Below are 12688 nucleotides of genomic sequence, written 5' to 3' on the forward strand. Positions count from 1 at the left end.
AATCCTGCCTCAGGCATGGATGTGTGTGATGTCCTTAGGTTAGTTGGGTTTAAGTAGTTCTAAGTTCTAGGGACTGATGACTTCTGCTGTTAAGTCCCATAGTGCTCAGAGCCATTTTTTTGTTTCAAAATGGCAACACAAATTCTATTGTCACAAATATTTTGATCCACTGTTTATGAGCTTGACCTGCTGTCTGCTGAAGACAGAAAAACTTGAGCCTTGCAACTGCCACAAGTGTTTGTTCATCAGAGTAAGTGGTCAACTTGTTAACTTAAATCTCAAACTCTAACTGTTCTGGTTGTTTGTCAGGAAACAATTTCACTATGAGCCTGTAAACTTCCATGGCCACTGTGGAAAGAAAAAAAATGCCTTGCTCTTCGTACCTAGTAGATGGTATACATCCATATGATTCATCAACTGAGTTACGTATTCTGATCAGTCCTCGCGCAGCTTTTTTTAAATTGCGGAATGGTGGAAGGGCTGATGGGGGTTGCGATTAAGGCTGCTTGTAGATTCTGCTGTTTTTGTGTTAGCTGTGTCACGGCTTGCAGCAACCACTGGATTTTATCACCCTGTAACTGAATAATATGCATTAGACAATTGTCTTGTGATGCAGAAGCCATGCCTGTAAGGAACTCGGATTAGATGCCACATACAAAATAATGACCACTTAAATGTAATTATTACTGTAATAATGTGACCCACTTTACATACTAGTGAGACACTGGCATCCAGGGATCCATGCAACTCAAAATAAATAAAATAAAAAATTGCTCTATGCCATTGAAGGAATCTTGCCATAATGTAATAAATCTTGATGTGCAGTTTAATGAGATTGTAATTTGGCAGTGTGATGCTTCTGAAAGATTGTACCATATTTGCAATGGCTGAATGGTTCGTTCAGCCACAGTTGTTCTACACAAAGTCCAATTGATGTTACAAAGCTAACATGCTACAGCTAAAGTAAAAGTCTGTAGACTAGCAGAAAATTATACATACTAACTTCTCAAAAACAGTTTTGCAAGTGTTTGTGAGCTTTGATTCAATGGTTGCAAGGGATGAAATTATAGCCTTATGGGAAGGGGAGGGGAGGAGAAGCAATCTGTTAAAAATGCACATTTGTTAAATCAAACTCCTTTTACTATTAACAGTCAATACCACATTACTACACTCTGTGGATTGTAACATGCTTGTTATCTGCCTCTGGCTTGATGTCCACAAAATGGTCAAGACATTGGATTTTCAAGCCTGGCCCACTCTTCTCAGGTCATCCAGTGTTTGAGGAGCATTGCTATGATAACACACCACAAATTTGACCTGGTGCCAAGGCTGCTCAAGCAGATTCATGTCAACATATACCACAGCCCAATCCATTCAGTTGACTCTTGCCTCCTAGAGGAAGGTGTTCACAAGGTGGTTGTGGTTTTCTGATGATTTAAAAAAAAAAAAAGAATGATGAACCCCATCAGAAAAATGTTGACTGAATGGCTGGAAAGTATGTTGGAGGATCCTGTCCAGGTACTGCACAACCTTTAAATTGCCCTTGATAGCAATGTGAGGTATCCACCACATGTCCATGATACTGGCCCAAAGCAAGACTGGTCTGCTTCCTAACTAAACTTGAGACACTACGTACCTGTGACATACACTCCTGGAAATGGAAAAAAGAACACATTGACACCGGTGTGTCAGACCCACCATACTTGCTCCGGACACTGCGAGAGGGCTGTACAAGCAATGATCACACGCACGGCACAGCGGACACACCAGGAACCGCGGTGTTGGCCGTCGAATGGCGCTAGCTGCGCAGCATTTGTGCACCGCCGCCGTCAGTGTCAGCCAGTTTGCCGTGGCATACGGAGCTCCATCGCAGTCTTTAACACTGGTAGCATGCCGCGACAGCGTGGACGTGAACCGTATGTGCAGTTGACGGACTTTGAGCGAGGGCGTACAGTGGGCATGCGGGAGGCCGGGTGGACGTACCGCCGAATTGCTCAACACGTGGGGCGTGAGGTCTCCACAGTACATCGATGTTGTCGCCAGTGGTCAGCGGAAGGTGCACGTGCCCGTCGACCTGGGACCGGACCGCAGCGACGCACGGATGCACGCCAAGACCGTGGGATCCTACGCAGTGCCGTAAGGGACCGCACCGCCACCTCCCAGCAAATTAGGGACACTGTTGCTCGTGGGGTATCGGCGAGGACCATTCGCAACCGTCTCCATGAAGCTGGGCTACGGTCCCGCACACCGTTAGGCCGTCTTCCACTCACGCCCCAACATCGTGCAGCCCGCCTCCAGTGGTGTCACGACAGGCGTGAATGGAGGGACGAATGGAGACGTGTCGTCTTCAGCGATGAGAGTCGCTTCTGCCTTGGTGCCAATGATGGTCGTATGCGTGTTTGGCGCCATGCAGGTGAGCGCCACAATCAGGACTGCATACGATCGAGGCACACAGGGCCAACACCCGGCATCATGGTGTGGGGAGCGATCTCCTACACTGGCCGTACACCACTGGTGATCGTCGAGGGGACACTGAATAGTGCACGGTACATCCAAACCGTCATCGAACCCATCGTTCTACCATTCCTAGACCGGCAAGGGAACTTGCTGTTCCAACAGGACAATGCACGTCCGCATGTATCCCGTGCCACCCAACGTGCTCTAGAAGGTGTAAGTCAACTACCCTGGCCAGCAAGATCTCCGGATCTGTCCCCCATTGAGCATGTTTGGGACTGGAAGAAGCGTCGTCTCACGCGGTCTGCACGTCCAGCACGAACGCTGGTCCAACTGAGACGCCAGGTGGAAATGGCATGGCAAGCCGTTCCACAGGACTACATCCAGCATCTCTACGATCGTCTCCATGGGAGAATAGCAGCCTGCATTGCTGCGAAAGGTGGATATACACTGTACTAGTGCCGACATTGTGCATGCTCTGTTGCCTGCGTCTATGTGCCTGTGGTTCTATCAGTGTGATCATGTGATGTATCTGACCCCAGGAATGTGTCAATAAAGTTTCCCCTTCCTGGGACAATGAATTCACGGTGTTCTTATTTCAATTTCCAGGAGTGTATATTGGAACCTGACCATCTTAACACTTTTCTATGATGGTCATCTGGTGTCAGACGGATGTTGTTGTAATTGTCAGTGAAGAGAACACAATGCTACTGAGCCAGGTTCCATTCCAGGTGTTTCCTAGCCCATCTTCTTTGTGCACTACAGTGCTGGGAGATTTGTACTACTGATGGCAGTGGACTTCTCAGAGGTCAAATCAATTGTGTGGAGATGCTTGTGCACTATCTGGGTTAACAATGCCCTCTCAGTTGCCTTCTGAAAGGCAGTGTGCAGTTCTGTTGCATTTTCCTCGGGGTACTTACAGGCTATAATTTTTAGGCAGCGGTCATCAGCTGGTGTTGTTGACTGCAGGCAGACACTATTCTGTAGTGTTTTGCATCTCACAACATCAGTTGAATTATTGAGTCGCATAGCTGTGATATATGCCACTTTGGTGGACAACATTCCATACTGATGACTTTCTTTCTCCAAAGTGACAACACACTCATATTTAAGCAGGTAATTACTTTTTGAAGCTCATAGACAGACAGAGCAATGAATACAAGCTTCTCTGTCCCATTCATGATTGGAAAAGCAGTGAAATCTGCTAAACTACACTTAGAATGCAAATTTCCTTTTACATCAGCTACACATGGGGTTGCATGTAGAAATTTTCTGTAATCAAAAAAGTACCTCAGGATTTGATGTTTCTGTATGTCTCACAGAAAGTATTGTCAATTGACGATAATACTTTTTTATTTCTCTTGTCACAAGAACAGTCCTTATTTATTAAGTATGTTATGTAGACACTGAATTTATACCAACAGTGTACATGTCTTAAAATCATGTATAATTTTAATTTAGATATCTAAAGATGTGTGGGCAATGTTAAGGATGTGTTAAATTTATGTGACGGATGTGCTGAATTTATGTGCATTCATTTTTATTTGTGTAGTCTTTCGTAATGTGCAGTATATTCATAAAATCAATAGTGACTTTCTTTGTTGGCTTTCATCCAGTGATATGAAGAAAGTTAGCCGGTCTACTTGTAGTTGCAGCATTAAACAGTAGATAGGACCTTTGCAGTTTGAATAAAGTTATTCGGCTTTTCACTCATTCATTCACTTCTGTTAGGTCACCTGCTATTAATTTTTTAGGTCACCTGATTTTAATTTTGAAATAGGACCTTGGATATTGTAGTGATGTAAAGAAATGAGTGATGATAATGAATTATCAATGTTTTGTCTATTATTGCCAGTAAGTCCTTGTCAACTGTATGTAGGACATTGCAGGTTTAAAGCTGAGAATTTTATTAAAACTTAGCTGTAACTAATTATGCCTTAATTCGTAAGCTGTTTAAACTTACGAAGTGTATTGCATTGATTGTTAAACTATTGACTATTTTTACTTAGAGTGAGGTATCCCTCATGCAAGTGCCTATTCTAGATGTTATTAAAAGAAATAAACAAACTTCATACCACTACTTCATATGAATTGCACGTATACAGATTTAGAGCAACAGTTGCATAATATTTTTGGCGGGAGATTTATACTTGTGAAACTGTTTTAACTAATTAGTGTTCTAAAACATTAAATTTGTGCTTATGATGTTCAGGCGCCGGAATGTTCCGAGTTTCTTCACATGCTCTCAACTTTTGGCAAGTCTGAGTGGTTATCAGTATACTCGGAAGGCATGGCGGAAGGATGTGTTTGAGTTGCTTCTAGACCCCAACCTATTTCAGATGGAAGCTAAATGCCTTCCTTTCTGGAGAACTGTTGTGGACAACCTTATGACTCATGATACTACAACTTTCCGTGACCTTATGGGTAAAAATTTAGAACTTTTATGTTGTGTTCACTACCTAGTTTCAGATTACTTATGAATTACATCACGTGTTCTTTCTTTTTTAGGGAGAGTATCACTGGCCCAGAGTGGATCTCTGAGCATTTTTTCCAGCCGTGAGCAAGAGTATGAGCAAAGAGCTCAGCTCCTGAAACGTCTTGCATTTGTGATTCTCTGCAGTGAAACAGATCAGTACCACAAGTATATGCCTGAAATTCAAGGTAAAAATATGCATTACGGTTTGGAAATTATTGTTAAAAATTCGTATAAACTTGAAATATTAAACACAAAGTTGATATCCTAAAACATGTTACAGTAAGGAGCATTGTCTTAGTGGTCAACATTGGTACTGCATGTACACTAGCTTGTATGCATTTTTCAACACATTTACAAACAGAATGAATTACATTTAATATTTTATTTTACTGCTTTTCCTCGACTTTTTGGCTTATCAAAGGTCAGTCTGCAAGTTTCGATCCCTCTGCATATCAGTTCTATTTTGATAGTGCCATTCTTGACAGAATGTTAAAACATAATCTGCCTTCTGTTACTTCTTGTATATCCTACTGTGTGCTGTTAAAACTTCAGCTGTGTTACAGACAGGCGAACTGTGTGTTCTTACTTGAAACATGCAGATACAGAGCATAATACTGAGATGTTTTTGGGAGTTGTTCAATATTAGAGAGGTAATTTTTGTTGTAATGTTGTTTCAAAAAGTGTGATCCTGCTATAACAGAAGAAATGATGCCTTAGGGGAACCATGACCACATTTATAAAGAAAAGACACCATCTGGTTGCTCACTTCTATATACAGTTCCTGAAGGTGGGGAGGGGGGGGGGGGTTAAACGACCTCACACAGATGATGTCAATGCGACTTTGTACATGGACACACCATCAGCAGGTATGTAAATGAGTATAGGTGCAAGCGGCTCTGCCATGTAGAATGGCCACCAGAGTGCATTATCATTGTTCATGTTTAGTTTTGTTACTAGGATCGGTAGGGTATGTAAGGTGCTTGTTAGAATTTGACTGATCACTGTGAAGGAACAGAGATGCAGTGTACTTGTGAGGGACAGCATTATCAACACATCACAGTTTGAAAGGGGCCTCATTGTGGATCTCCATTTGGCCAGCTAGTCAAATCATGTAATATCCAAATTTATGGGGCATTTGGATGTCAGGGTTTCAGCTGACCACGTTTGACCACCACAAGGGAGGGTCACTGCATTGTGCACCAAGCACATCGTAACCACTTCATATCTGAGCCCTCCATTCAAGAGCAAGTAATGGACTCCCTGCAACACTTACATCCTGCACCATTGGTTGTTGGAGACTAGTAGCATATGGACTAGAGGATTACCATTTCATGCATAGCTTGATGTTAACACCATAACACAAATGACTGCATATGAAGTGGTGCTATGACTGGGAAGCATGGACTGCTGATGACTGGCTTCACATTGTGTTCAGCAATGAATTGCAGTTCTGCATTATGCCAGATGGCTGTTGTTGGTCAATATGGTAACAACCTTGAGAGAGGTCCCGGTATTCCATTATTTTGAGAGGCACAGCAGTATTATTCGTGGCATCATGGTGTGGCGGGCCATTGGATATAACATCAAATCATGGCTGGTGGTGATCCTTACGTGTCACCTCTCAGGCTACAGTATTATCGTCCCATTTTCAACAGGACAGTGCTCCTGCACACATGGCACATACCTCTATGAACTATCTGCATGATGTTGAGGCGAGGCACTCGTGTCACCAGCAAGACCCCCGCATCTGTCCTCTGCAGAACATGTCAGACCAAGACCATTGCTACATGTTTTGCAGTCCAAGTTGAGAATGGAAAAATGACTCCTCTATTTTCTACTACCATCAGTCTCCCTGATGCCCCCACTCCCTATTCCACCAACACAACATCCAATGGCACAACAATGCAAATCTCCTATAATGCTTTAGTTTTCGGGGTAGGTAGAGGTAAAGCTTTTACCTTTGTCAGAGTAAGTAAAGACTTATTAAATAACTGTGTCATATGCTTTTGAAAACAATTATGTGTTTTAATTTTTCCTGTTTCTCATTTTTTGGCTCATTTGCTCAATATTTTTTCTATTTGATTTGAAATTAATTTTTCCACACTTTGCTGCTCCTGAAATTTTGCTGCCCTAGGCTTAATGGTAGATGGTAGAAACAGCCCTGTGTGGGACCAGCTTAGTCATTAACTTTATCCCAGTGCCAGATCCAGGATATCAAGTATCAGTGGCGACAGTTGTGCGCCAGCTTGCCTCAGGTGAGGATACAATGGTTCACTTCCCAACTGAATCAGTACATGCATCCACGCCAGAGGGAGTGTAACAACATATTGATAAATCGACTCATACTAACAAGTTCTTTTTACATGTACTCAGTTTGGAAATCACTTCCATAACACCATACACCCTCTCAAAAAATGTAGTTTCATTTAGTTTCCTCTTCATTTTTGAGTGCTTCACTTATTTTGTCAGGCAGTTTATATTAAGATAGATGTACTGCATATCCCCTCACCAAAAAATTTTTTACTTTAATTTCAAATCCAGCCTTGTACTTTTTTCTTTACTTCTTCATTGCCATTGAACATGATGCCAAGCAAAGCTTTTTTCATTGGACCAAACAAATAACAGTATGAAGAGGAAAGGTTAGAGCTGTAAGGAGGATGAGGCCGAAGATACCAATCCATTTTGCCAGTAGTCTCCAGCATCACATTTTGAGTGTTGTCTTGAAGAAGAAGAAGAAGAAGAAGAAGAAGAATCTTTTCCTCTGGCATCCCAGATGTTCCTCTTGATAATGGATTTGACTTTATTTACAGTCAAGCCTGTATGGTATAGGCTATTTATAGTGCTTTCTTCATCCAAAAATGCATGGAAAATCAGACCATGGACACCCCAAAAAATGGTTAATGTGACTTTGCCAATCAATGGTTGCATTTTGAGTTTCTACAGGTGAGTGTTTCAGGGTGTTTCCAGGACGCACTCTGACACTTGGACTGCACTCAAAATTATGTATCCAAGTCTGATCACAAGTTAAAATCATGTCCAAAAGTACACCACCTTTGCTACTGGAATGATTTTTGAGCTCAGTGCAAATGAGAAATATCTGTTCTTTGTAATAAATGGCTACCTTGCACAAGTCTTATGGTAATTCAGTTTGATTTGAATGATGGATGAGTTATGCCAGCACTTACTTCATATTTTTCAGCAGTTTCGTTCACTTATAGATCATCAATCTTCTTGGTACACCCCTCATTGGTGCACTGTAAAGGGAATCTGCAACAACGGTTGCTATGCCAATAGGATGTTGTCATCAGGAGAAAGAAAACTGGTGTTCTACGGATCAGAGAGTGGAATGTCAGATCCCTTAATCGGGCAGGTAGGTTAAAAAATTTAAAAAGGGAAATGGATAGGTTGAAGTTAGATATTTAGATATAGTGGGAATTAGTGAAGTTCGGTGGCAGGAGGAACAAGACTTTTGGGCAGGTGAATACAGGGTTGTAAATACAAAATCAAATAGGGGTAATGCAGGAGTAGGTTTAATAATGAATAAAAAAATAGGAGTGTGGGTAATCTACTACAAACAGCATAGTGAACGCATTATTGTGGCCAAGATAGACACGAAGCCCATGCCTACTACAGTAGTACAAGTTTTAGACACAAAGCCCATGCCTACTACAGTAGTACAAGTTTATATGCCAACTAGTTCTGCAGATGATGAAGAAATTGATGAAATGTATGATGAGATAAAAGAAATTATTCAGGTAGTGAAGGGAGACGAAAATTTAATACTCATGGGTGACTGGAATTCAAGAGTAGGAAAAGGGACAGAAGGAAACATAGTGAGTGAATATGGATTGGGGGAGAGCAATGAAAGAGGAAGCCGTCTGGTAGAATTTTGCACAGAGCATAACTTAATCATAGCTAACACTTGGTTCAAGAATCATAAAAGGAGGTTACATACATGGAAGGAGCCTGGAGATACTGACAGGTTTCAGATAGATTACATAATGGTAAGACAGAGATTTAGGAACTAGGTTTTAAATTGTAAGACATTTCCAGGGGCAGATGTGGACTCTGATCACAATCTATTGGTTATGAACTGTAGATTAAAATTGAAGAAACTGCAAAAAGATGGGAATTTAAGGAGATGGGACCTGGATAAACTGACTAAACCAGAGGTTGTACAGAGTTTCAGGGAGAGCATAAGAGAACAATTGACAGGAATGTGGGAAAGAAATGTAGTAGAAGAAGAATGGGTAGCTCTGAGAGATGAAGTAGTGAAGGCAGCAGAAGATCAAGTAGGTAAAAAGACGAGGGCTAGTAGAAATCCTTGGGTAACAGAAGAAATATTGAATTTAATTGCTGAAAGGAGAAAATATAAAAACGCAGTAAATGAAGCAGGCAAAAAGGAATACAAACGTCTCCAAAATGAGATCAACGGGAACTGCAAAATGGCTAAGCAGGGATGGCTAGAGGACAAATGTAAGGATGTAGAGGTTTATCTCACTAGGGGTAAGATAGATACTGCCTACAGGAAAACTAAAGAGACCTTTGGAGAAAAGAGAACCACTTGCATGAATATCAAGAGCTCAGATGGAAACCCAGTTCTAAGCAAAGAAGGGAAAGCAGAAAGGTGGAAGGAGTATATAGACGGTCTATACAAGGGCGATGTACTTGAGGACAATATTATGGAAATGGAAGAGGATGTAGATGAAGATGAAATGAGAGATATGATACTGCGTGAAGAGTTTGACAGAACACTGAAAGACCTGAGTCTAAACAAGGCCCCGGGAGTAGACAACATTCCATTGGAACTACTGACGGCCTTGGGAGAGCCAGTCCTGACAAACTCTACCATCTGGTGAGCAAGATGTATGAGACAGGCGAAATACCCTCAGACTTCAAGAAGAATATAATAATTCCAATCCCAAAGAAAGCAGGTGTTGACAGATGTGAAAATTACCGAACTATCAGTTTAATAAGTCACAGCTGCAAAATACTAACGCGAATTCTTTACAGACGAATGGAAAAACTGGTAGAAGCAGACGTCAGCGAAGATCAGTTTGGATTCCGCAGAAATGTTGGTACACGTGAGGCAATACTGACCCTACGACTTATCTTAGAAAATAGATTAAGGAAAGGAAAACCTACATTTCTAGCATTTGTAGACTTAGAAAAAGCTTTTGACAATGTTGTCTGGAATACTCTCTTTCAAATTCTTAAGGTGGCAGGGGTAAAATACAGGGAGCGAAAGGCTATTTACAATTTGTACAGAAACCAGATGGCAGTTGTAAGAGTCGAGGGGCATGAAAGGGAAGTGATGGTTGGGAAGGGAGTGAGACAGGGTTGTAGCTTCTCCCCTATGTTATTCAATCTGTATATTGAGAAAGCAGTAAAGGAAACAAAAGAAAAATTCGGAGTAGGTATTAAAATCCATGGAGAAGAAATTATAACGTTGAGGTTCGCCGCTGACATTGTAATTCTGTCAGAGACAGCAAAGGACTTGGAAGAGCAGTTGAACAGAATGGACAGTGTCTTGATGGTCGAAGTAGAGAGGATATAAAATGTAGACTGGCAATGGCAAGGAAAGCGTTTCTGAAGAAGAGAAATTTGTTAACATCGAGTATAGATTTAAGTGTCAGGAAGTCGTTTCTGAAAGTATTTGTATGGAGTGTAGCCATGTATGGAAGCGAAACATGGACAATAAATAGTTTGGACAAGAAGAGAATAGAAGCTTTTGAAATGTGGTGCTACAGACGAATGCTGAAGATTAGATGGGTAGATCACATACCTAATGAGGAGGCATTGAATAGAATTGGGGAGAAGAGGAGTTTGTGGCACAGCTTGACAAGAAGAAGGGACCGGTTGGTAGGACATGTTCTGAGGCATCAAGGGATCACCAATTTAGCATTGGAGGGCAGCGTGGAGGGTAAAAATCATAGAGGGAGACCAAGAGATGAATACACTAAGCAGATTCAGAAGGATGTAGGTTGCAGTAGGTACTGGGAGATGAAGAAGCTTGCACAGGATAGAGTAGCATGGAGAGCTGCATCAAACCAGTCTCAGGACTGAAGACAACAACAACAACATGCCAATAGTCTGTAGCGTTCTAGGCATCTTTACACTGTCCATGTGGATACTTATCTTGCTGCAAAGAAACCCATTTCTTGACTCAGTATATGAGTATGCAACATTACTGTACAATCCTACATGGCCAAGTGAACAATGTGTGTCTTCTCAGACAGTAGTACAGTGTAGCCACTGATATGCTGCATCATGTTGAGTATGGTCCTCCTGAATCCGTCAGTTCCATGTTGACATTCGTGAAGTTACAACCAACATTAAAAGCAATAATGTGACACGATAAACCACAGCCTCAGTTGTCCAAAATCCTACTGTGGTTGAATTCTGATGCATGCTGGTAGATGTTTCTGCTCCTTGCAGGAGGCGTAACATGATCTCCTCACAAACATCTAACTAAAAATATGATTTCTGAATGATAAACACTTTGCGTAATCTTTCCCTTTACGCGTGATGTAATGTAGTTGTGCAGTTGCACAAAAATGCTATCATTTGCATTTCCATGCATACATGTTGATGTTGCATGCAATCTTACTGTTTTAATAGTGCGCAATATATGTGTAAATCTGAAATACAGAACTCTAGAGAAAAATCTGCAACACACATGCATGGAACTGCAGATATTTAGACATTATTGGAAGCAATGCTGATGAGCTAAACTCCATAACTGTCACATCAGATGTAATATAAAAAATTAATTTTAGTGGCAGGTTATACTGTGTTTATTTATTTATAGTTTAAACAATTGGCCAAAGAAGCAACATGTTCATGTATAAAGGGCCTCCCTGAGGCTCCTTTTCAAGCTATCCCATTATTGGTGAGAATGGCTAAAAAATCAACATGACATCAGCATAAACTGAAACAGTACGTCGCTTCCATTATTCTTCTGATAAACACGCTAGTGTGTTGTACATCTTTTAAAGTTTAATTGTAACATTACTTTATCTAGCTTAACATTCCAGTTGTTATTAGTTTTAACCTCTAAACTGCTCTTCTTTTAAGACTCATGGTACATTTGTCCTAGCATTTTTAACATCAACATTTACTTTTGGTATTATAACATAAATCTGTAGAATAATAGGACACATTGTTACCCATTCTTACTGGATATGAAATTCCTCTAAGTAGTTAAATTTGCAGTGAAGGTGCAGTATTTTTGTCTTGATTGAACTTGATCCTCCTGAGCTGCTTTGATCAGATTACGTACCTCTTGAGACATCATTAGTCTTGGAAACTCCATATTCAGATTCAAGAACATGTTTCTCTTGAAAGGATATCCACAACTGTTGTGTGTACGAATCATGACTAATAATATCAGCTACAGCTGTATAAATTTTATTTCTGAATGAAAGTAGAGCACAGCCAGGTTTCAGAATATCAGTTCCATCTTCAGGTGCGCCTGAAAGATTACAGTTAAAATCTGGTGACTATATGTATTGTCAAACTCTAAAAAACCAAGAGAAGCTGTAGTAATATTTTAAGGAGGATACCATGTATATATACAGAATGTCCTTGCAAATCAGCTAACGGGGTTAATGTTGTGATTCTCTGCTATATGGCTAATAAGCAGAAAATCCAGGAACTGTTATGCGTAATAATAGTGCATCTCTCGTACATGAGCAGAGTTTGCGCGATGGCTATGCTATTTTTAGAGGTTCTAGATATGACAATAACGGGAATAAT

General features: G+C 41.0%; 1 protein-coding gene across 1 annotated transcript in view; it reads left to right on the forward strand.

Annotated features, from left to right (window-relative positions):
• LOC124803706 (protein dopey-1 homolog) overlaps positions 1-12688 on the forward strand; it is a 370000-nt gene that overhangs the window by 272850 nt on the left and 84462 nt on the right. Inside the window, exons 27-28 of the mRNA XM_047264693.1 lie at positions 4667-4878; positions 4963-5115. Of these exons, the coding sequence (XP_047120649.1) occupies positions 4667-4878; positions 4963-5115 (365 nt within the window). The remainder of the gene's footprint in view (positions 1-4666; positions 4879-4962; positions 5116-12688) is intronic.

This window comes from Schistocerca piceifrons, chromosome 1 (genome assembly GCF_021461385.2).
Source record: "Schistocerca piceifrons isolate TAMUIC-IGC-003096 chromosome 1, iqSchPice1.1, whole genome shotgun sequence".
In the NCBI taxonomy this organism is placed as follows: domain Eukaryota; kingdom Metazoa; phylum Arthropoda; class Insecta; order Orthoptera; family Acrididae; genus Schistocerca; species Schistocerca piceifrons.